Source organism: Achroia grisella, unplaced genomic scaffold (assembly GCF_030625045.1).
Source record: "Achroia grisella isolate CSIRO2021 unplaced genomic scaffold, CSIRO_AGI_Agris_v1 utg3615, whole genome shotgun sequence".
Taxonomy (NCBI): domain Eukaryota; kingdom Metazoa; phylum Arthropoda; class Insecta; order Lepidoptera; family Pyralidae; genus Achroia; species Achroia grisella.
Genome location: NW_026712820.1, coordinates 70,736 through 97,619, shown reverse-complemented (window position 1 = coordinate 97,619; position 26,884 = coordinate 70,736). Strand labels below are relative to the sequence as shown.

Below are 26,884 nucleotides of genomic sequence, written 5' to 3'. Positions count from 1 at the left end.
GCATCACTGAATGAAGTCATACCCAGTCCGTCTTGTAACTATAAAGAACTGCTTTTATTGTCATTGGTTAATTGGAGCGTGGTCCCAAATTAGGATTACGACGGTCGTATATTTCTTGATTAGATTTCGTTGAATGATAATATTACGTTATAGAATTCACTGCTCCATTTACAGTGAGTGTTCCTGATCTTTTGAATAGAATAGAATAGAAAATCATTTATTCAAATAAACTTAATTCAATCACTTTTGAATAGTCAACAATGATTAAATCTATCGCTTATTCGGAAAGCTGTCTCATCACAAGAAGTATAAGCAAGAAACTTGTGTGTTGCTCTTTGTAAGTTCATATTTTACAAGTCGAAACGTGTGAATACAACCTACTAACCAGCACTAATTTATTTAGGCTCAAATATAAAAACACAATAAGATTAAATCAGTCGTAGTGATAAGAGCAGACCAGTCCCTACAAGCAGCACTCGTTCACGAGTATGACGGATGAGCCAACCATCACTGCGCTCGACCATATTTTTTGAATAACCTATTATTAATTTAATTATATTTTTGTACCACCACACCAGTGAATAGATTTTACTCTTCTTATTATTATTTGCACTTCTGTAACCCGCACACCACTTCCTGTGTCACGCTGGTTTGGGTTGACTGGAAGAAATCTCTTTTAGAGATAAATCTTCCTTGGTAGACATAATTTCTAGCATATATTTGAAATGTATTTAAATAGAGCAATAAAGAATATATCATCATTACATAGTATAAAATAAAGTCACTGTCGCTATCTGTCCATATGTATGCTTAAATTTTTAATTAATTGTATGTATATATACATATTTCTAAATGGGGAAAGATTTGTATAGGTATACAACTATATAATAGACATCACTACATAGTATAAAACAAAGTCGCTGTCGCTGTCCGTCCATATATATGCTTAAATTTTTAAAACTGCACAACAGATTTTGAAACAGTTTTTTTAATAGATAGAGTGATTCAAGGTTTATATAGAAGCAGCGCTAACAAAATCCTCGGTGCAACCACAGCGTCGAGATTTTGCCGCCGTGGTCGCTAGCAAACTGGCTGCTTCAGTACAGCGGCGTGTGCCAAAAACGGCACTGAACATTGACCCTACGTGTGCTGCCACTGGTAACCGCGACGATGATGGCATCGTCGTGGTACAAAAGAAGAGGCGCACAAACAGGGTCAATAGGAATCATTGTGGCACTGCACTCACTGGGCCCAACTTTCTGCTGCGTGCTGCTACACCGACCACGACAATGTACCTGTCCCGTCTACATTACGCCACTAAGGAGCAGGACATTGTCGATTATATTCGTACCAAGAGTAACCTGACATTGAGGGTGATGCAGCTGAAGTCGAGTCACACGCGTTTCAAAGCGTTTGTGGCCCTGGTCCCCACCGACTTGCTGCCCACCTTCATGAAAGAGGACTACTGGCCGAAAGGTGTGGTGTATCCGCGCTACCGTGGCAGATTGCCGTCTTCAGTGCCGTGATCACACAGACAATATAGTATTAGTTTTTAAATATTATATTATATGGTGTGGTGTGGTCTGTAGAGTGAGACGGTATTTCACGGCGGCCCATCGCTTGCAATTATACAAGGCGCAGATCCGGCCGCATATGGAATACTGTTCTCATCTCTGGGCCGGAGCACCACAATACCAGCTACTTCCATTTGACCGCATTCAGAACCGAGCAGCCAGAATCATTGGTAATCAACGTCTATGTGACAGACTCGACTCATTGGCTTTGCGCCGTGATATTGCATCTCTGTGCATTTTCTACCGCATATATCACGGGGAGTGTTCTGAGGAATTGTTCGGATTAATACCAGCTGCTGAGTTTCACCACCGTACCACCCGCCAGAAACTGAAATACCATCCTGATCATCTGGATGAATGGCGCTCTTCCACAGTACGGTTTTCTAGAAACTTTTTGCCCCGCACAACCACATTGTGGAATTACCTTCCAGCAATGGTATTTCCGAACCGATACGATATTGAAATCTTCAAGAAAAGACTTTATTCCTTTTTAAAAGGCCGACAACGTACTTGCAATTCCCCTGGTGTTGCGGGTGCTCATGGGCGGCGGTAATCGGCGGATTTGTCCCCTGTGTTATAAAAAAAAAATGTATGGTAGTCTAAAAGGTATTTATAATATGGGCCTAGTTGCCTGAAATAAATGAATAAATACATAAATAATACATGTACAACCAGGCGTAGCTGGGGCGAGTAGCTAGTAAGTAATAAGTTTATATAAAATGAAAATGTAAGAGAGCTCGAAATAAATGTGCGAACTCAGCGTACATACCGTTCGTAGACCCTAACAATTCGAGCATTCCAGTTTCACTGGGATTGAATTACTAAAGTGTTTGTGGCTCGAATAAAATGCAAATGAAACGATAGCAATCCCACGGAACAATCCCGGGCGCGGAGTCCCGCGGGCCGCGGCACGTGTGGGACGAGCAGGCAATTACGTTCGATACTAAAGTGCAACTTGTTTATTGTCTTCTACATTCTGTTCGATATGATATGTCGAATGACTCAGGATTGGCGACTATCATTTTCATTATATAGTATAAAACAAAGTCGCTGTTGCTGTCTGTCCGTCTATATGTATGCTTAAATCTTTAAAACTAAGCGGATAATAAATAAAATAATACAAAATTATTTTGGTAGTGAATTTTCTAATAAATAGACTTTTTAAAATGACTATATGTTTCATATATGATTATATGATATGATTATAATGCTGTTAAGCTTCATTACATTAGTATAAAATAAAGTCGCTGTCGCTGTCTGTCCGTCCCTATGTATGCTTAAATCTTTAAAACTACGCATCGGATTTTGAAGCGGTTTTTTTTAATAGATAGAGTGATTCAAGAGAAAGGTTTATATATATATAATACATGTACACCCGTGCGTAGCCGGGCGAGTAGCTAGTCTAATATAAAATTCTCGTATCACAGCTTTCGTGTTTCGTGTTTATACTTCCGACACGGCTTGACCGATTTTGATGAAATTTTATATGTTTATTTAGTAGGTCTGGGAATAGGTTTATAACTAATTTTTATACCCCTAAGTGTTAATGGTGCTCTCCCAATATTTTTTTTAACAAAATATTTTATATTTATATTTTTAATACGTGGCATTAAAAAATACATACAACCCTAAATTTACACCCTTCTATCACCAACCCCTATTTTTTAATAGCAATATTAATTTATATGATAACGTTTTCCGGGTCCGCTAGTACTCTATAAAGTTCAATTCAAAATTTAAAATATCTTTATTCATGTAGGTCTATTACAGACTCTTATGATATGTCAAATCTATCATAATGATTTCGAGATCACAATATATAAGATATATAAAATCAAATGTAATCCTAATCAAGTCAAATTACCAAGCAGCAAGCAAATAAATAAATAATTATAGTCAATTTACATTCTATTAACTGGTGTTCACATGTAATAATTGAATCTAATATACATATAAATCATTGGTATCCAAGAGTCGGTCCGGTGGTACAAGTACCTTCCACACATGATGGAGGCGGCGTGGGATGCATGCCTAATTAAGTAATTAAGATGGGCCGATACACCGGCCTGGGCCCATGGCGCCTACAAATTGTATGTCATCGGGGACAGCGGCCCATTCAGTTACTATTAACTTGCTCACTTTGAGCTTTTAATACAATTTATTGCCTAAATTATGCGCCTAAATATTTATATTACTCTGTTACTATTAATGCATGTGGCAGAAATGCGAATGTTAAGATGGATGTGTGGGATTACCAGGAATGACAGAATAAAGAATGTGTATATACGAGGAAGTTTGAAAGTTGCGCCGGTTATAGAAAAGTTGCGAGGTAACAGATTGAGCTGGTATGGGCATGTTATGCGGAGGAATGAGGACCATGTCTTATGGAAAGTGTATAATATGAATGTGGATGGATGTAAAGGGAGGGGACGCCCTAAGAAAAGATGGATGGATTGTGTGAAAGATGATATGAATAAAAGAAGAGTATGTTTAGATATGACGACCGATAGAGAGCAGTGGAAGAGAATGACATACTGCGCCAACCCCAAATAATGGGATAAAGGCAAGGCAATGATGATGACTCTGTTACTATTAATTTGGTCATTTTGCGTGTAATACGATTTGTTGCCTAAGTATTTCTATTTATATTATTACTTTGTTATTATTATTTTTGGTGAATTTGTGTGTAATATAATTTTTTGCCTAAATATTTCTATTATTATTACTACTCTGTTACTATTAATTTGGTCACTTTGTGTGTAATATAATTTATTGCCTAAATATTTCTATTTCTATTATTACTCTGTTACTATTAATTTGGTCACTTCGTGTGTAATACATTTTGTTGCCTAAATATTTCTATTTCTGTTATTACTCAGTTACTATTAATTTGGTCACTTCGTGTGTAATACAATTCGTTGCCTAAATATTTCTATTTCTATTATTACTCTGTTACTATTAATTTGGTCAATTTCCGTGTAATATAATATATTGCCTAAATATTTCTATTTCTATTATTACTCTGTTAATTAATTTGGTCATTTTGTGTGTATATTTATTGCCTAAATATTTCTATTTCTATTATTACTCTGTTACTATTAATTTGGTCAATTTCCGTGTAATATAATATATTGCCTAAATAATGCGCTTTAAATTTTTTATATATATTATTACTAACTGTGCCCGCGACTTCGTCTGCGTTAAAGCTACCTTAACCAAATAAAGAAAAAATACTCCACAATCTAACCCAAATAATTCAAAGAAAAAAAGTTTCATTGTTCTAGCCCCAAAAATGACGATTTTCCATACAAACTTTTATAACTACATGTATTTTAGTTTTGTCCCCTTAAAGGTAACATTTTTACAAACTAAACTTTGAATGTCATATTTATTTATATTTAATCAACTGCCTAAAATATAACTTTCAAGCCTCCAGTTCTAAAATGGCGATACTTCCATACAACCTTTAATCTCACAAGTATGCTATGCTAATCAGAGTATTATGAGTCTCTTCCCTAAAGGGAAGGATTTCAATGTACTACATTTCGAGTTTCTTCTCTTCATCATCATCATCATCATCTGCTTCTTCCATGTGTTTCTCTTCACCATGATCTGTTTCTTCCTTGTGTTTTTTTTTATCGCTTCAAATATTATGTATTCCTACTTCATCACAGCTCAGAAAATATTATAATAAGATGCATCAGATACAAACTGATCGTTGATGAATCGCGTCTCATATTTAGATGATGTAACTCGATATCGGATTGAGTTGTTTTCGTATTTTACGATCCTCGTTCAAGTCCTCAGCTCGTCGGCTGTGCGAACACATAAATCGAGGATTTCACTTTATAGAGACGTCGTTTAGTCGTAAATTGTGATTTCGACCATTGCTCTCGAGTGACGGGAAAGCTTGTTGTGTGCATGGATGGTAGGTTGAATGAGGACAACTATTATTCTTGTACCTATTAATACTACATTTGATGGCCTCGGTGGTTTAACTGTTTAGCACACATCTTTATTTTTGATGGTCGCGGATTTGATTCCTCGCACGGTTCAAACATTTGTATTCATGAGTTTGATTGTTTGTATCGATGTCTGGGTGTTTTCTATGTATGTTACGTATGTATTTACATATTATTGTTGTAGCTATTAATATTACATTTGATGGCCTCGGTGGTTTAACTGTTTAGCACACATCTTTATTTTTGATGGTCGCGGGTTTGATTCCTCGCACGGTTCAAACATTTGTATTCATGAGTTTGATTGTTTGTATCGGTCTGGGTGTATTCTGTGTATGTTACGTATGTCTTTACAAAAAAATCTTAAGTATTTATATCAGTTATCTAGTACCCATAACATAAGCTCTGCTTACCATGGGACTAGATGACGCTGTGTTAATTTTCCAAGGTTATTTATTTATTTATTATTATTACATCACTGTGTAAGAGCACCACAATATCAGTTACTTCAGTTTGACCGTATTTAGAATCGAGGACGCAGTTCAACGTCTTTGTGACGGACTCGACCCTTGCGACGAGACATTGCATCTCTTCTACCACATATATCACTGAGAGTGTTCTGAGAGGTTGTTCGGATTAATACCAACTGCTGAATTCTACCATCGTACCACTCGCCAGAAACTAAAATACCATGCTGGGCATCTGGATGATTGACTATTCTCTACCGAGCTTTGTTTTTGTTGATTCAATCAAACTGTATGAAGTACAGTAGTACTTCTTATAGTTTGATTCTCCACTAGGAGTTTTTTTTATTGATTTGATGTACTTCTCATGCATAGTTTTTTTTAATATTAGTATTCTGCACTTCTTCTCTATATAAACTATATTGGTTAGGTTGCCAAGGTTGGCGTTCATACTGGCGATCTTACATCTATATCTACAAATAAAATTGCAGTGTGTGTTTGTAATACTGAAGTAACCGTTTTTTACTAATTGCATATGCATATAAATACGGTATATACACCAAAATAACATTTTTTACAGTTTTTGTCTGTCTGTCTGTTTGTTTCGGGTAATTTCTGAAATAGCCGGACTGATTTTGACTTTTTTTGGCAGGTAGCTGATATAATAAGGAGTAACTTAGGCTACTTTTATTTTAGAAAAAATAAAGTTATATTCCACGCGGAAATCGCGGGTACAGCTAATTTTTAAATTAAACTATAAATTGCGAAATTTCATACTCCTCTGTCTATCCTCGTAAAAAGGGGTAGAAAGTATCTGTTTCATGTATTAATATAATGATATTTCTGATTGACTCCTCAATTATGGAAACACCGGTAACAAAAGATATTTTTATGGATGATAATGGAATAGTGCACCCGCCTGCGCCAACGGTTTACGCTGGCGAGGCACCAGTGGAGGATGATAAGATGAACATGAGGTCATGGAGGTCAACCTGACATGGTATATTACCCGTAATGGGGTCATGAGTCCACATTACTAACAATCACCTTCCCCCTAACAAAAGAACTTAATTAGAGATAGCAGTAGACTCTACCATTTTGGTTTCATCACATACTTCATTTTCAACCGTTATAATAATAATTCCATGGTGGGAAGCGGATTCTTAGCAATCGGAACTAGTAACTACCATTGCTAGCAATGTACCATGTTAGGTCGACCTCCACGTGTTTCTCCCTGGAAACCATCGTGATGAATTCTTGGTGAATTTGTCACGATGGGCTAACTGACCTGACTTCATGCTCATCTTGTCATCCTCCACTGGTGCCCCGCCAGCGTAAACCATGAGCGCAGACGGATGCACCATTCCATTATCATATACAAAAAAATTCCATATTTCGAATTCCATTTCATCATCATCTGCTTCTTCCTTGTCCCATTTATTTGTGGTCGTCGTAATATGTTTTTCTCTTCCATTCATCCCTGTTCGCAGTCATCTCGTTATTTACTTCCTTTCTTACCATATCATCTTTCACACAGTCCATCCATCTCTTCGGCCTTCCTCTGCCCTTATAACCATCCACATTCATATGTAATACCTTCCTTAGGATATGATCTTCATTCCTACGCATTACATGTCCATACCACGATAGACGATTACTCTTCAACCTCTCCGACATCGGAGCCATTTTCATACTTCCTCTGATGTATTCATTCTTTCGAATTCCATGTCGTGACTGTATATTTATTTGTTTTTGCATAATAATACTAGTTACAAGGTAATAAGTTACAATATTATCAATACTTTCTAAGCAAAGTAACAGAATCGTAATATTCTACGTGTAACGCTAGAGGCTCTACGTTTTCCCTCAAAGTAATACTAAATCTAATATCTGGCGAATAGAGTCTACTATCGGATGATCAAATGAAATAGTGCTTTAGAATAAACTGAGCAGTTATGCAAGGCTTGTAATTATATAAATAAACAGGCCGCTGAGGGTGGTCATTATACCTTACTCTTGGACGCTGTAATTTTCTCGAACAGCACCAAAGTGTTGGTATAAGAACTTGATCAATTAAATATAAACCTTATAGATAGGTTTTGACGACCTCTGTGGTCTAGCGGTCTAGCACACCGCTTTATGTCCTATGGTCGTGGGTTCGATTCCTCGAACGGCACAAACATTTGTATTCATAATGATTGTTTGTATCTGTTTGGGTGTTTTCTATAATATAGTATAGTAATCTCAGGACAATTCACACAGCGCCATCTAGACACAAGTTAAGCTAGCTAAAGCTTGTGTTATGGGTACTAGATAACTGATACATACATATAGATATTTTTTTGTAAATACAAAACATCTTGACTGATATGTTACATACATTTACGAAAAAAAATATCTATATATTTGTATCAGTTATTTAGTACCCATAACACAAGCTATAGCTGGCTTAATTTGGGTCTAGATGGCGCTGTGTAAATTGTCAAAAGAAAAAAAAAGAAAAAAAAGGTGTTTTCTGGAGAAATATTAGTACATTGACCCCTTATACCTATACTCTGGTCACAAGTCCCGGGAACTGCTCGGAGTTACCCCCTCTGCCGCACGATGGATTCGGCTCCCGGTCGTTGAATCCACGGAATACTAAAAAGTCCGCCTTACTTTAATTGGTCGCAGATTCAGATGTGCGCCCTCAAATATGGTTGAGTACAATGATGGCTGGCTCATCCGTCATACTCGTGAACGGGTGCTGCCTGTGGGGACTGGTCTGTTTGGGTTGCGAACACTGATTAGACTATTTGCTTTTGCAATAGCATATGCTGGTGGTCTCCCTATTCTTCCAAGTTTTAATTTAAAAATGAAACTGTATTATTGTAAACATGTATAACATTTATTTGAAAAGGATACGAGCTGAGTTTCTTGTCAGTTGTTCTCATCTCAAAATCATTCCGAACTGACGGTAGATTTGACATATCATAAGAGTCTGTAATAGACCTACATGAATAAAGATATTTTGAATTTGACTTTGAATAGAAAAGTATATATTTTGTGAAATAAAAAGCCTAAGTTAGTCCTTATAACATTTTCATACAATAAAGGAAATATAAAATGGTAACAATGTGCGTTGTTGAGTAGGCGTTAGGATAAACTTTTATGTCTCAAGTTTAAGTTAAAGTTGTCGAAGTTAAACGATAGCGGTTGCACCGTCGCGTCGGCAAGTTTTGACTTAAACGCTTATCCGCTTAAACCCCGTCTTGAAAGTCGGCTGTAAAAACATTTTATACACACTTACAATATATAACATTGTGTTTTATTTATCTATACATGTATACATATAAATAAAATTGGAGTGTCTATTTCTAATATTGAAATAACCGTTTTTTAGTACATGCATATGAATATAAATGCGGTACATACACCAAAATAACATTTTTACAATTTTTGTTTCGGCTAATCTCTGAAATGGCTGGCGAGATTTTGATGGGACTTTATTGGCAGATAGCTGATGTAATAAGGAGTAACTTAGGCTACTTTTATTTTAAAAACTAAATAAACAAATTAATTTTTTTGTTAAATGCCACGCGGACAAAGTCGCGGGTACAGCTAGTAATAACTAAAATGCGTATTTTTTTTGTTTGCATTCAAATCAAGTCAAATCAAATCAAAAATTATTTATCATGTATCTAGGACATTTTAGTCGCTTATGAACATCGTAATAAAACAACATTCATTTACAAAAGTTCAGACAAAAATTCTAACAACCTTAAAACAAATTTAACTTTAGTACCAATCAAAAAGTTTGATACAAAAATATATCTTTATTTGTCAATTTTGGTGATTCATTTTGTCATGAAAATTATAGCCGATAGGTAATGCTAAATGTACATGTATCACGTGGGATAGCTAGATGTAAAAATTAGCTATACTTAATCTTAGAAATATCTAAATGAATAATTTAAATATATAAATATATAAATATAATATAAATACATATATAAATATATGATATATAAAAAAAAATATATATAATAATAATAAAAAAAAAAAATAATAATAATTGTATACATATATAAATATAAACTCTAAGCATGCCGTGATAATTAAGTCAACACTATATACCTGAACTCTTTGCAACTTATAATAATTGTAACCTCATAGTGAATGTCTTGTTGGTCGCTCAAATAAATAAATAAATAAATAAATAAATAAAACTAAAATAAAAATAAATGCAACTCTAAGTCGTGATCAAATCCAGATTTTTTTTATATAGATTGGAGAAATGGGGGATAGCGGGATAAGGTAAGTGGACTGTATTGAATGAAATAAAGGGGGATCCACAGTACGTACCTGCGACTGTAGAGCGGGTTTATTCTTGCACAGCTGCTGCACTCGATGAACACTAAGTTTAACACAGGCACGCACACAAAGTTACTTATTGTTAATGTCAATATTATATTAATTAATTTAAAGCGGAGCGGTTGGGACGAGATGTCACCATTCACGTTAGTAGACGAGGTCGTCAGGCAACCTCAGTTGACATACTGTGCGCGGGAAAGGGATGAGGATATGGGGAATAATACCATACCTCTTGATATGTTTATAAATGGCGCAAACATAGATGATAATGGAATGGTGCAACCGCCTGCACTATCATAAAATGAGCATGAAGCCTATCTGGCACCTGCTTGGAGGTTAAACTGACATGGTACAGTGTTAACAATAGGGTTTTTGTTTATTTATCTCGCCGATATACCACCTTCGGCCGGTAGTCCTCCTTCCTGATAGACAGTATGTCGGTAGGAACCCGGGCCATGAGCATCTTGAAACTCGCGTTGTGACTCGATTCCAGCTATGTCACCCTATATAATCGACAATGTCTGTACCTTGATTGGTCCACATTACTAACAACCCCATTCCTCTCGCTCAAATGAATGCTGTGGTGAGTCACGTCTTAGTTTTATGTTTATTTGAGGGAATTAACCTTACTACAAGTTGGTTATTGGCTGGATCAACACAACTGTTTACTTGTATCGCTGCGTACTAATGATATGATTAACAAAATGAGAAACCTCACCGAAACAGGCGCGTGTATATTTAGTCTGTCAATCACAAATGTTAATATATAAAAAAATCTTGTCACGTTGTTTGTCCGCAGTAGATTCCTATACTACTGAACCAGTTTTGATAAAATTTTATATGTATACATGTAATGCGTAGGAATGAAGATCATATCCTAAGGAATGTGTATGGTTGTAAGGGTAGAGGAAGACCGAAAAAGAGATGGATGGACTGTGTGAAAGATGATATGGTGAGAAAGGGAGTAAATAACGAGATGACTGTGAACAGAGATGAATGGAAGAGAAAAACATATTACGACGACCACAAATAAATGGGATAAGGAAGAAGCAGATGATGATGACTCTGGGAATGGGTGACTTAGCCCAAAAAACATATTCTTTATTACTAGATATTTTTATTTTTTTTTAATATAAAAAATACATACAACACTTTCACCATCAACCCCTATTTTTATTAGCGACAATAATTTAAATGGTGAAATAACGTTTGCCGGGACATATATTATAGTTAAATATAGAGTCTAAGCAAAATATGAGTTTTGCTTAATAATGTAAGACGTCTACAAGATCTGGAGAAGAGGATTATAAGTAACCTGTTCCCCGCGACTTTGCCCGCGTAGATTTTTTTTTTTATAAATCAAATACAATTTCTAATATCAAGCCTAAGTTATTCTTTTTAACAGTAACCATAGAATAGAATAGAATAGAATAGAAAATCATTTATTCAAATGAACTTATGTACATTGAAGCACTTTTGAATAGTCATCACATTTTTTCAATCTACCGCTCATTCGGATAGCTGTCTCATCACAAGAAGAACGAGCAAGAAACTTGCGTGTTGCTCTTTTAAATAATTTCATTGTTCCTTTACATTTTAAGTTTGAAATGTGTGAATACAAACTACCAATTAGCACTAATTCAATTAAATTCTCAAATAGAAAAAGTAGTAAATATACAACCAACTGGTTAAACAACTAAATTAGAGGAAATCAGTCGTAGTGATAAGAGCAGACCAGTCCCTACAAGCAGCACTCGTTCATGAGTGATGGATGAGCCAGCCATCACTGCGCTCGACCATGTTTTGTACTATCTAGAATAGAATTGAAAATCATTTATTCAAATAAACTTAATTTAAGCACTTTTGAATAGTCATAACAATTTGTATTTTATCTACAACTCGTTCGGAAAGCTGTCTCATCACAAGAAGAACGAGCAAGAAACTTGTGTGTTGCTCTTTTAAATAATCCTTGTAAGTTTACATTTAGAAGTCGAAACGTGTGAATACAAACTACCAACAAGCACTAATTTTTTGGGTCAAATATAAATACGCAATATTATTAAATCAGTCGTAGTGATAAGAGTAGACCAGTCCCTACAAGCAGCACTCGTTCACGAGTATGACGGATGAGCCAGCCATCACTGCGCTCGACCATATTTTAGGGAGCCCAATGACCCGACCCACCACGCCGCCACGTGTCTAAACATTTTAGTGAGCATGACTACTCATTACGATATATTTTGTAGCTGTGACGTGCACAGCTACAAAAATTACTATATGGTAGTTACAGTATTCGCACTTTACATGAGGATGAGGAAATTATAACGTTGTCCACAATAAACTTATTCTTGCTATATATTGCTATCATTTATAAATTCATCTATCTTATAATAGGCTTTTTTACATAACATTTGTTTAATATAAGATTTGAATTGCCTCTCTGTCAGATTTAGCGTAGACTCTGGCAGTTTATTATAGAATCTTACGCAATTACCATAAAATGAATTACTAACTTTGTGTAGACGGCATTTCGGTAAAATTAGCTTATTTTTATTGCGTAAGTTTCTACTTGTACAGTCTTTAAGTTTCTTGAAACTATCTAAGTTTTTCCTTGTATACATAATATTTTCATAAATGTACTGTGAGGCAAGTGTGTATCTACAAGTGAAAGTCGCTGTAAACCATTAGAATAATAAAAAAAAAACTTGATTTGTATTTTTTTGGTAAATTAATAAAAAAAAAACTTGATTTGTATTTGATTGGTATTTTTTTTTAAATTATATGTGTATTAAGGATGTTAATTAAATATTGTTATTTGTTTACAGGCGGAAGAACTGAATTCTCTGGTGGGAAATGCTTTCCGAATGGCGTTCGCCTCGCAGCTGCAGCCCTCCGCGCCGCTCTGGGTTAGTGTCCATCAATTGTTTTTTTTTCTTACATCTTAGGATAAAGGAAGAAAGAAAACCTTAATATAAAGCTTATTACATAGGTCTGGCCATAACTGTTTTTTCTTTCTTCTGTGATTTTCGATATTAGGAGGAAGGAAGAAAGAAAACCTTAATTCAAATTCAAATTCAAATTCAAAATATCTTTATTCATGTAGGCCTATTACAGAGTCTTATGATATGTCAAATCTACCGTCAGTTCGGAATGATATCGAGATGAGAAGAACTGACAAGAAACTCAGCTCGTATTTTTTTCAAATAATAGTGGAACATGTTTGTGATAAATACAGTTATTAAAATTCAAATTTGGGAGAATCACTCTATTCTATATAAAAGCTAAATAGAGTGATAAAAGATAATATATATAAAGCTTATTACATAGGTCTGTCCATACCTGTTTTCTTTTTCTTCTATGAATTTCAATATTAGGAGGAAAGAAAGAAAACCTTAATATAAAGCTTATTACATAGGTCTGTCCATCAATGTTTTTTTTTTGTCTATAATTTTCGATATTTGGACGAAGGAAGAAAGAAAACCTTAATATAAAGCTTATTATATAGGTCTGTCCATAACTGTTTTTTTTTCTTCTGTGATTTTCGATATTAGGAGGAAGGAAGAAAGAAAACCTTAATATAAGGCTTATTACATAGGTCTGTCCATAACTGTTTTTTTCTTCTTCTGTGATTTTCAATATTAGGAGGAAGGAAGAAAGAAAACCTTAATATAAAGCTTATTACATAGGTCTGTCCATAACTGTTTTTTCTTCTTCTGTTATTTTCGATATTAGGAGGAAGGAAGAAAGAAAACCTTAATATAAAGCTTATTACATAGGTCTGTCCATAACTGTTTTTTTTTTCTTCTGTGATTTTCGATATTAGGAGGAAGGAAGAAAGAAAACCTTAATATACCATAGGTCTAGCAGCAGCCTCAGTCTAACGATTTTGCATACCACATTACTTCCAATGGTCGCGAGTTCTTTGCCTGGCAAGGTTCAAATATTTGTATTCATGAGTATGATTGTTTGTATAGTTTTGGATGTTTTCTATGTAAAAAAAGTATATTAAAGTAACAATATATATCAGGTGTCTAGTACCCATAACACAAGCTCTGCTTAACTTGAGACTAGATGGCGCTGGGTTCATTGTCTAGAGGTATTATCTAAATATATATAAATCAAAGGTGACTGACTGACATAGTGATCTATCAACGCACAGCCCAAACCACTGGACGGATCGGGCTGAAATTTAGCATGCAAATAAATGTTGTGACATAGGCATCTAAGAAACGATTTTGATTAATACTACCCCCAAGGGGATAAAATAGGGGATGAAAGTTTGTATAAATCTTCATAAATTTTCGACTGATTGAACTGAATTAAACATTGGAGCTACTATGATGAAGACGTTCGCTTAAATAGGATTTTGATAAATTCAACCCCCATGGGGATAAAATAAGGGATGATGCAGGATGCAAATGTATTAGTTTTAACCTATCAGTACCTAATGGAACGAATAGATTAAGACGATCAAAATATTTTTTAGTTCTTTAAGCTACATTTATTTTAGAAAATTAAAGTTAAATTCCACGCGGACGAAGTCGCGGGAACAGCTAGCTGCTATTATAATATCAATAATATGAAACGATTATACAAAATAGAAAATAGAAGAATATACGTAAGTCTAGAATAATAGTAGGTACGTGAAATTGACAAATAATGATGAAAGACAGCAGATTTTATTCAAAGCACTTTTTTTTTATTCCACTATATCAAAAATTCAATATCGTTATAACAATATCTTAACCATATCGTGTAACCTTAAATCTATACATACATATAAATAAAATTGGAGTGTCTGTTGGTAATATTGAAATAACCGTTTTTTACTACATATGAATATAAATACGGTACATACACCAAAATAACAGTTTTACAATTATTGTCTGTCTGTCTGTTTGTTCCGGCTAATCACTGAAATGGGTGGACAGACGACGGGACTTGTTTTGCCAGGTAGCTGATATAAAAAGGAGTAACTTAGGCTACTTTTATTTTTAGAAAAATAAAGTTAAATTCCACGCGGACAAAGTGGCGAGTACAGCCAGTACATAGCTACAGTACATTTTAAATATAATAATAATAATAAATAATAAGCCGGTTTCTCTCCCTGGGGCCCTGAACTCCGGCCGACTGTGCTGCTGCCGGGGGTATGTTGCCATCTCCTCTCCTTAAGAGGGGAGATGAGAATTTTTGGAAAAAAAAAAAAAATAATAAATTTATTTGAAATAGATTTTGGGTACATACATATATGATGTTATACAAAAACATGGCCCTTGCAAAATCTGCTTATATCAAGCGTACAAATTTTTAGTTAATTATATTATCAATTGTTTATATAATTATTAATTATTGTATGTATAATCGTGTATGTATTACACAATACAAATGGTAACAACAAAACTCCTAGAAACCAATCTGAAAGTTTAATCTTTCAAATAAAAAAATCGGATCATAAACGACGGAGCAAACATTAAATAAAAAAAACAATTGAATTTGGGACCCCCTATTTTTGGAGTCGGTTAAAAAGGCAGTCATACCACAGCAAACGTTTAATTAACTCCCGCCCAGGACGGAAACGCAATAAGGTTTTAAACAAACAGCGCGGAGTAAAGTTTCAATCTGGTAGGTTGTATTCTAACGGAAGCGGCCACAGAATATAGAGGTCGACAGAAAGGTCATAATAACATTATTATTATATAAAAACTACATGTCCCGGCATACGTTGTTTTGCCATATACATTAAAATCGCTGTTAAAAAATTGGGGTTGGTGCTAGAAGGGTGAAAATTTAGGGTTGTATGTATTTTCAGTCTAAATATATATAACTCAAAGGTGAGTGACTGACATAGTGATCTATCAACGCACAGCCCAAACCACAGAATGGATCGGTCTGAAATTTGGCATGCAGGTAGATGTTATGACGTAGGCAACTACTAATAAAGGATTTTTATTAATTCTACCCCCAACGGGATAAATAAACGCGAGCGAAGCCGCGGGCAAAAGCTAGTTATTATATAAAAACTAGATGTCCCGGCAAACGTTGTTTTGGCATATAAATTAAAAATAGGGGTTGATGCTAGAAGAGTGCAAACTTAGGGTTGTATGTATTTTTCAATCCTATATAAAAATAAAATATTATGTAAAAAAAAAAAATTTTTTTTTTGGGTGAGTCACCCTTAACACTTAGGGGTATGAAAAATAGATAGTAGCCAATTCTCAGACCTACTGAATATGCATATAAAATTTCATAAAAATCGGGCAAGCCGTATAGGAGGAGTATGGTAACTAACATAACACGAGAATTTTGTATATGAGATATACGTTTAAAAATGAAATAAAAAAGAAAAAATGTTTATTCCTTTAAAAACAATTGAATTACAATAACAGAGTGTTGGGATGACCTAGTAAGCAAAGCAATGTCTGTGTCAGGTAGATCCCGCTCTTCTATATACATCGTCATATGTATTGTTCTTTTAAATCGATCGAAATTACAACGGCCTGAGCTGAGGTTGGAACCCGTAGCGTGCCCTTAGACTAAAGTCGTATCCGTCAGGCGGGAGTTGGCCTTCAGCCGCTCCATAAGTCCTTCCGCTGGTTTGGAGTGCCAACTGCACTCGCTCCCTATCGTATCGCTGTAAAGGCCAGCTGCGGCTAACAGCATTAGAGTAGTCAGAAAAAAAACGTCTCCATATTATTTCTAGTAGCTCTCCGATCGATTCCCCGTCCAATTCAAATGGGGATCAAAATTACGACGGCCTGAGACGAAGTTCGAACCCCTAGCGAGGCCTCAGATTAAAGTCGAATCCGTCAGTCGGGAGTTGGCCATAAGTCCTTCCTTGGTTTGGAGTGCCATCTGCACTCGCTCCCTATCGTCCGGTGAAGCTGTAAAGGCCAGATGCGGCCAACAGTATCTTTTTTTTTTATGGATGATAATGAAATGGTGCACCCACCTGCGTTAACGGATTACGCTGGCGGGGCACCAGTGGAGGATGATGAGATGAGCATATTTTTATTTATCTATCGTGACAAATTCAAAACAAGAATTATCACGATGGTTTCTAAAACCACGTAGGTCAAAATTACATCTAAATATAAAATAGCAATGTCAGATAATAATATACATTATATAATAATATTAATTAATTAATAAAAATAATTAATTATATATAATATAAGATCTACTTATTTTATTCTGTGGCGAACGTCCTAAGTATATTCTAAACGGTAACTGCCCCCACTATTTTTATTAATTAATTAATAAAAATAATTAATTATATATAATATAAGGGTGGCCATTCCAATAATTTTGTTTTGAAGGACAATGGTCAAAATTGATTAAATCTAAACTAACAATGTTTTAATAGTTTATATAATAATTGAATTAATTAATAAAAATAATTAATTAATATATAATATAAGATAAATATTTATAGGCGAGACGTCCTACGTATATTCTAGATAATTTGGCCACAATATTTTTATTTATTTATTCATAACAGTAATTATTGTGTCGAATTTCAAAATACAAAATTAAATCTAAATCTAAAATAACAATGTCAAAATAATAATACCAATTATATAATAATATTAATTAAGAATAAATATTTATAGGCGAGACGTCCTAGTATGTTCGAATAGTTGGTCACCATTTATAAGACAGGCCAATGATTTACCTCCCGAACTATTACCATGTTATTATGGCACAGCGGTAATTTGTTGGACTGCTTTATTCTATTAAACATCATTTCCGGCGCTAACTCCCGTTCTCTGGTTATAAATTGCGTAAGACGTTATCCACTTGTGTTGAGATTGTTATTTATTTGAATTTAAATATATTCTGTGTACGTAAATATAGTTTGGGAACAAGTTTTTTAGAGGAAGCTATAATTTATTTATTTAATTCAGGCTGCTAATGGCCCATATTATATATAGATTGGAGAGTAACATATATGTATGTTTAGTAATGATAATAATAATCTCAGGACAATTCACATAGCGCCATCTAGACCCAAGTTAAGCTAGCTATGTATAATATAACTGATACATATATTTTTTTTTGTAAAAAAACATATTATACATAGTAAACATGTATCAAACAATCATACTCATGAATGCATGTTTGTGCCCGAGGAACACCATTGGTCTTAAAGCGGTGTGCTAAACCGATAGACCACCGAGACCGTAATGCTCAAATACTACCCTAAAATAAAACTCTTGCGTCGCGTAACGTTTTATCTATTATTAAATTATTATTCACGGTAAAATATGGCGTAAACACGTCCCCGTTTGTTCCAGAACATTCTCAATTGAGATTGTTATTATTTGAATCTATATTTGTGATAAATATATTTGAGAATAAAGATTTTTAGAAGGAAGAATAATTTATTTATTTACAACCATTATTGATATTATATATACATTACACATTTCACATATATACATTTTACATTTATCTTATATATAATAATCTCGTATTACAGTTTTCGTTCCCATCTCCTCCGAAACGGCTTGACCGATTCTCATGAGCTTGTGTGAGCGTATTGGTAGGGCTGATAACTGATACATATATTTTTTTTGTTAAATACATACATATTTTTTTTTTATACATAGAAAAATTTTTAGACCGATACAAACAATCATACAAAAATACAAATGTTTGTCCGTGCTTTTATCATCGAACCCGCGACCATTTTTAAAGCGTTATGCTAATTTATATGACAAAACAACGTTTGCCGAGACAGCGTAATGTATATATATATACACACATAAACACACGTGCGTTACGTAACGTTTTATATTATTTATAAACGAATAAATTAGTGATAGGGCCAGCAATTAATTCACGGTAAAGTATGGCGAAAGACAACGTCCCCGTTTGTTCCAGAACATTCTCAATACTGGGAGTAATACATCTATTTGGATCTCATTTAGATCTGTATTTGAGAATAAAGATATTCAGAAGAAGAAGAAGAAAATCATTTATTGACAACCATTATTGATATAAATATACATTACACATTTCATATAGATACATTTTACATATATATATATATATACACACATACAAAAAATTAATTTTATATTATTTATATACAACTAATCTTTTTTTTTTTACGGCTTCGCTAGTTTTGTTAATTTATCTCCTTACTACTGAAATAGTGGGTTCGATTCCTCGCACGGTGCAAGCATTTGTATTCATGAATATGATTGTCTATATTAGACTGGGTGTTTTCTATGTATATTATTTATATATTTACAAAATATACGTATCGGTATTAATATCAGTTGTCAAAGTTTCATAATATAACTTTCATACCGTTGGACTTGATGAGGTTTATTATTTTTTTCGATTATCCGATTTGTATGATTCGTTTAGTTTTCTAAATAAAAGTATCTAAGTTACTATTGTTACTTTAGCTTGCCATACATATTACTTCTCGTCAAAATCGGTCCAGCCATTTCAGAGATTTGACAATCAAACAGACAGACAGACACAAATTATGAAAAAAATATTTTGAATATACCGTTTTATATTCATATGCATGTCAACACTAAAAACCGATTTTTTACGATTCTTTTATTTAAATGTTTACATATGAGCTTAGTGCGTTCAACCAATCAAAACAAACAAATTCATTACGTTCATGTTTTAGTACAGCTTTGGTAGCCCTGATGGGGTGGGGTGCGAGTGCGCGCGGGCACGCGCGTGACGTCAGATTACATAAATTTATCGCGACCTTAGAGCAGCACAGCGCCGACCTGCCATTGTTTCACACAACTCTGTTTTTAACTACTACAAAAGTTTACCGCGCTCCTTCCCCCAGAATCCTTTGTTTTCATGATGCCAGTTGAAATACTTCTGTTTTAAATTTCTTTCCTACTTTCACTGTGAAATAAGGACAGGAATGCGAACGAATAAAATTTTAGGGACCATTGCGTCACGATACGGTGCTCTTAAAATTTTATTTGAAAGGTCGTTTTTTAATCTCGGCCAAGCGGTTCGGGACCATATTGTTGTTTTTATAGTTTTTACTATGTTATATATGTAGGTACATTTAGAATTGTATACATACGGACAAGAAGTCGTATATAAATAATAATAAATAAATAAATATCCGTAGTTATGACACATGGTGATATCTTGGTGTAAACTAAGTAAAGCTTGTGCTATTTGGAGCATAAACTATACTAAACTTAGTAGTTTAGTATAGTCAATAGTTTATAATATATATATTATAATAAATTTACAATAAGATACCAAAGGATATGTAGAAAAATACCCTTAAATAAATTATAAACATACAGATGTTATAAACATATTTACTGAGCAAAGATCATATTACTCACTAAACGATAATTGAATGACATGTGTATTCAAATAAACTTACATTCATGCACTTTTGAATAGTCATTACATTTTTTTTAATGTTAGACATAGACACCTATATAAAAACACATTGTAAATAAAATGGCCTATAAAAAAAAAGTAATTCAATTGAGTTTCTTGCCAGTTCTTCTCAATTAGATCTATATACCGAACTGGAGAAAAAATATAAATATATAATAATGTAAAAATTTGACGTTCATAAGCGATTAAAATGTTCGACATGAATAAATATATAGTTTTGAATTTGAATGGAAGCAAAATAGTAAATAGTTTTTAAATGAATACATTTATAACATTTCAGTTACTTTACTAATATATTATCTCAATTGAATCTGTATACTAAACTGGATGGTAGGGGAAAAATGTTAATATAAAAATTTTACATTTATAAGCGGGTAAAATGTCCTACATTAATAAAATTATTTTTAATTTGAATAAAGTATGGTAAAATTCATAGGAAAAAATGTCATTAATTGAACAGAGATTAACGTTTATAAGCTGTTTCTATGTTGATTGTCGCATGAATAATCCTATTTGTTAATTAAATATAATAATATATATATATAAAACACAAGTATATTAATTCTTCTTGTGATGAGTCTGTATTCCGAATATGCAGAATAATAAAAATATTTAGACTATTCAAAAGTGCTTATATTAAGTTTATTTGAATAAAGATTATTTATATTTCTAATAATATTTAGAATATGGGTACAAAAGGGGGTCTTATCGCTTATGCGATCTCTTCCAGACAACCTTTGGGTAGAGGAGAAAATACAGAAGGTGGTGGATGGCTCAACATGGAGTAGAAACATTAAAGTAACCTAGTAAATAAACATTATTCACTAGATTATTTGTATATATTTTTAATTAACAATGACTATACTTAGCTCTTGGAATATTTTAACATCACGAAATAACTGTATTTCCTTTCAACATCCATATTTCATTGTAATCTAAACAGAAATAATGGAAATACCACAGGAGCCACTTTTGATGTGCGACAGAGATGTCAATAGTGGTATGGTGCGAGTGTGAGCGTGAGAGATGGTTGCGGACACGCGGATTGTCGTGCGTAGCGGCCATAACGCAAAGGACGGGTGACTAGGGTTGCCAACCATACTTTGTAATAACGAATCCTACTTTATTTTTGGTAATTACACTTTATATTTTTACATACAAATAAAGTATGCAAGATGCGTAAAATAAAATATTCATTATGGGTACTTAAATGTCAATGTGAGTTGTGACATTTGTCACAGTTCTAGTGTTAAAAGCACAGAAAAATACGTTTTTAAAGCAATAAAAACAAAGTATGATCGCGGAAAGTGACTAGAGCTCCACCGACAAGAGCGTAGCTCTTAAATTATTTATGAATGAAAAACATAAAATATGAAATATATCTTTTTCCTAATACTTTATTTTATTCCTATCCAAACCAGTTTATACGTTTTTATTTATCAAAAAAAGTTGGCAACCCTACGGGTGACGTTCGTGTTTAATTACCGGGACACCGATATTTACCGGTTTTAGAAAGTGTTTCACTGCACTATATTATTTGAGACAATTATTTTAACTACTCTGGAATGCTTTTAAATATTTAAATGGTGTTCCATATTTAAATTACTCAAACACAATCGTGACGAATTCAAATTAAGAACGTAAAAGTGATCAAACATTTATTTAAATTCAAAATATGTATATTCATGTAGGTCTATTACAGACTCTTATGATTGATCTATCGTCGATCGATAATCTACCGTCAGTTTGGAATGATTTCGAGATGAGAAGAACTGACAACAAATTGAATTTTATTACTGTACTTATTTGAATTGTAAACAAATATGTATTGTAAACAAATTGAAAAATTACACTTGACTGCTTATGAACTGGAAGTTTTTTATATTAATACTAGCTGACCCTACAAAACTTAGCTTTGCCGTATAAATTAAAATCACTAAAAAATAGGGATTGGTGAGAGAAGGGTGAAAATTTAGGGTTGTATGTATTTATTTTTAATGCCACATTATAAGTGTTTTTTTTTAATAAAAATAAAATATTAGGGGTGGACAACTCTTATCACTTAGGGATATGAAAAATAGATAGTAGCCGATTCTTAGACCTATAGACCTACTGATTATGCATATAAAATTTCATATAAATCGATAAAAATAAAAATCGTCGTTTTATAAAAAAGTTTAATGGGGAGATGATGGAAGTATTGTTATTTTTAAAGCTAGAAGCTTGAAAGTTATTTTTAAGACAAACATGAAAATCAAAGTTTTGTAAAAATGTTTCCCTTAAAATAAATAAAATAAAATTCAAATTCAAAATTCGCGGCGTGATATTGCATCTCTGTGCATTTTCTACCGCATATATCACGGGGAGTGTTCTGAGGAATTGTTCAGATTAATACCAGCTGCTGAGTTTCACCACCGTACCACCCGCCAGAAACTGAAATACCATCCTGATCATCTGGATGAATGGCGGTCTTCCACAGTACGGTTTTCTAGAAACTTTTTGCCTCGCACAACCATTATGGAATCACCTTCCAGCAATGGTATTTCCGAACCGATACGATATTGAAACCTTCAAGAAAAGAGCTTATTCCTTTTTAAAAGGCCGACAACGTACTTGCAATTTCCCTGGTGTTGCGGGTGCTCATGGGCGGCGGTAATCACTTACCATCAGGTGAGCCGCATGCTCGTTTGTCCCCTGTGTTATAAAAAAAAAAAGTAGAGGATGAAAGTTAGTATGAAAAATCGTAATTTTTTAAGCTAGAGCGATGAAAGTTTTTTCTTCAAAATTTTTCGGTTCGATTACAGATTACAATGTTTGGTCAAGGTCAGTATAACTCGCGAACGAAGTCGCGGGCACCGGTAGTTGGATATAAAACAATTTCCGTTTAGCTCATAAACTCAGTGGGGTAGAGGTAAAACTGATTTATATTCTTTAAAATGTCGTATGTGCCATAAAAAGTGGCCGTTTTCGTACGTTTTACAACTTAACGGCCTCGTATTAAAATTTAAAATACACTCCAACAGTACTGTAATTACTGCGTTTCAGCGTCGTAGATTGTAGAAAAAAAATGTGTGCGTTGTAAACGGACGTGCTTCAATTAATGTCACAATTATGAGCTGTAAATCAGATATTTATATAATTTGTGGAGAAAGACTGCGGATTGGTGCGCTCACCCTATTAAGAGTTGCTTAGTACTGCCGCAATCTGGATTAAACTAGTATTAACCGGTTTACACTAGTTACAACTGGTTTTATTAATTTACTAGCTTTTAGCCTCGACTTCGTCCGAGTGGAAATTAACTTTATTTTTTAATAAAATAAAATTACTTATGGTGGACCGACGATCTGGTCAAGATCGTTGGAAGGTTTTGGATGCGAGGAGCAGATGGAGATCTTTGGAGGAACCTTTGTTCAGCAGTGGACATCTTCCGGGCTGAAATGATGATGAAGGTACTCATTATAATATAAATCTAAAGCTTCTGTGAGTAAGAATCCCGACGGAATTCAGCCTTTTCAGAGATTAGCAAGAGCAAACAGATTGAAAGAAATGTTCAGCAATATTTTATTTATTTACTTTCATATGCATTTAGTGGAAAGCTGTTAATTTGAAATTACAAACAAACACTTCAGTTTTATTTATTTAAATAGCACTGGTTACTCGCCCCGGCTTCGTCCGGATGTACATGTATTATATATATATATATATATATAAACCTTTCTCTAGAATAACTCTATCTATTAAGATATGGTCGAGCGCAGTGATGGCTGGCTCATCCGTCATACTCGTGAACGAGTGCTGCTTGTAGAGACTGGTCTGCTCTTATCACTACGACTGATTTAATCTTATTGTGTTTTTATATTTGAGCCTAAATAAATTAGTGCTGGTTGGTAGTTTGTATTCACACGTTTCGACTTGTAAAATTTGAACTTACAAGGATTGTTTAAAAAAGCAACACACAAGTTTCTTGCTTATTCTTCTTGTGATGAGACAGATTTCCGAATAAGCGGGAGATTTAAAAAAAACGTTGTCAATTCAAAAGTGCTTAAAAATTTGAATAAATGATTTTCTTTAATTTGAATAAATGAGTTACGATAATAATGTTTTTATAGAAAAACTTTAAAATAGTGACAATATTATCTGATTACACTAATAATGTTTATGTTGATTATAACTTGTTATACTGTAATTATTTATATAAAAAAAACATCTAATAAAAAGAGCAACACACAAGTTTCTTGCTCATTCTTCTTGTGATGAATCTGCATTCCGAATTCAAAATATGACTATTCAAAAGTGCTAAAATTTGAATGAAGATTATTTATATTTCTATTCTATTCTATTATATCAAATTCAAATTAAAAAATAATTTATTCATGTAGGACATTTTAGCCGCTTAACAACGTCAAATTTTTTTACATTTTACTTTATTTTTTTCCCTACCGTCCAGTTCCGTATATAGATCCTAACTTATACAACTATATTTAAACAAATATTGTACGGACTGAAGTCATATTCAATCACACAACAGTCGAGGGTCATCGCTGACAATCGATCGCAATGCGAATAGTTCACTGGCACGAGTCACGGGCCTTTCGTGGCTGGAGGCTCTAAACTGGCACGGATCTCGTGCCGGCCGCAACTAACACACAAATGTACCTACGGCCCATAACCACGACGTGACCCCACTCGCACAGTCGCGGTGGCAACATGCTGAGGCAAAATCGTAACGGAATCAATCCATTCATTTATAATAAACTGCCAAAATCTGCTCCAAATCTGACAGAGAGGCAATTTTATATTATAAAATTTTTGTGTAAGATAGCCTATTATAGGTTAGATGAATTTATAGTTGACAGTAACATGTAGCAAAAACAAGGTTATTTGCGGAGAACGTTATAATTTTTTCTTATTGCTTTCTTGAAATAATGTTAAATATCCCACTTAAATTTTTTTTTAATCACACAGCGCCATCTAGACCCAAGTTAAGCTAGCTAAAGCTTGTGTTATGGGTACTAGATAACTGATACATATACAAAGTTAATTTTTTGTAAATACATACATATTATATATAGAAAACACCCAGACCGATACAAACAGTCATACTCATGAATACAAATATTTGTGCCTTGCGAGGAATCAAACCTACGACCATCGGTCGTAAAGCGGTGTGCTAGACCGCTAGACCACCGAGGTCGTCATACATAATATTATACATAGAACCATAGACCAAAGATACCGTCATTTTTCGTATAAGATTTATTGTCATATATACTTATAAAAGTATATGATTTCCTGCCCCTATACAAATATTATAAAAATTAAAAAATATACCTTTTATAGATGAAACGTATATCCGGTACCTATCGGGTATCCGGCCTATCCGGCGGCCGAATAGTAGTTATCCGGTATCCGGCCGAATTGAAAAAAAAATCTGGGTTTAATTTTTTTTTAAGTAATTATTTGCTTTATTTAGTTAGTCTTAGTATTACTTAAGGAATAATATTAGTTTTAGTTTTAAATTTTTAATCACTCAATAGTAAATGACTGTTATAGAAAGAAAATGAATTTATTAGTTAGCTAAGTTCCGGATATCCGGCTATACGGTCACATGATTGGCCGAATATCCGGTTTCCGGTCAAACTGCTATCCGTTACATCTCTAATATCTTCGTTCAAAATTCAATTTTTTAACTACCATCAATAAACCTTATACATAAATTACTCACTCACATATAATATAATTAAATTGCTCCATCCAGAGACCCCAATCTGTATAAAACTGACATATCTACTAAATCGGCACTGGCCTATCGATTTCACCATATTGCCGTCTCCGAAACTCTTTCTGTAATTCGGCTTTTGCTTACACCGTGATAGAAAACGTGCTTGCGAGTGATGGCCAGCTGGCTGGCTCGGCGCGGCCGGTCTATTGTGCTTAGGGTTGCCAACTATACTTAACAACATATCCTTTTTTTTTCTCTAGGTCTTCTTAAATTCGACCACCGTCCAGGGGAACGGATATGTGGGCTGTGATGGCTGGCTCATCCGTCATACTCGTGTACGAGTGCTGCTTGTAGGGACTGGTCTGCTCTTATCACTGCGACTGATTTAATCTTATTGTATATTTA

At 34.0% G+C, this 26,884-nt stretch overlaps 1 protein-coding gene across 1 annotated transcript in view; it reads left to right on the top strand.

The window, feature by feature from the left end:
• The window catches only part of LOC131843998 (uncharacterized), a 177,299-nt gene that overhangs the window by 130,252 nt on the left and 20,163 nt on the right, over window positions 1-26,884 (top strand). Inside the window, exon 6 of the mRNA XM_059192787.1 lies at window positions 13,176-13,256. Within this exon, the coding sequence (XP_059048770.1) occupies window positions 13,176-13,256 (81 nt within the window). The remainder of the gene's footprint in view (window positions 1-13,175; window positions 13,257-26,884) is intronic.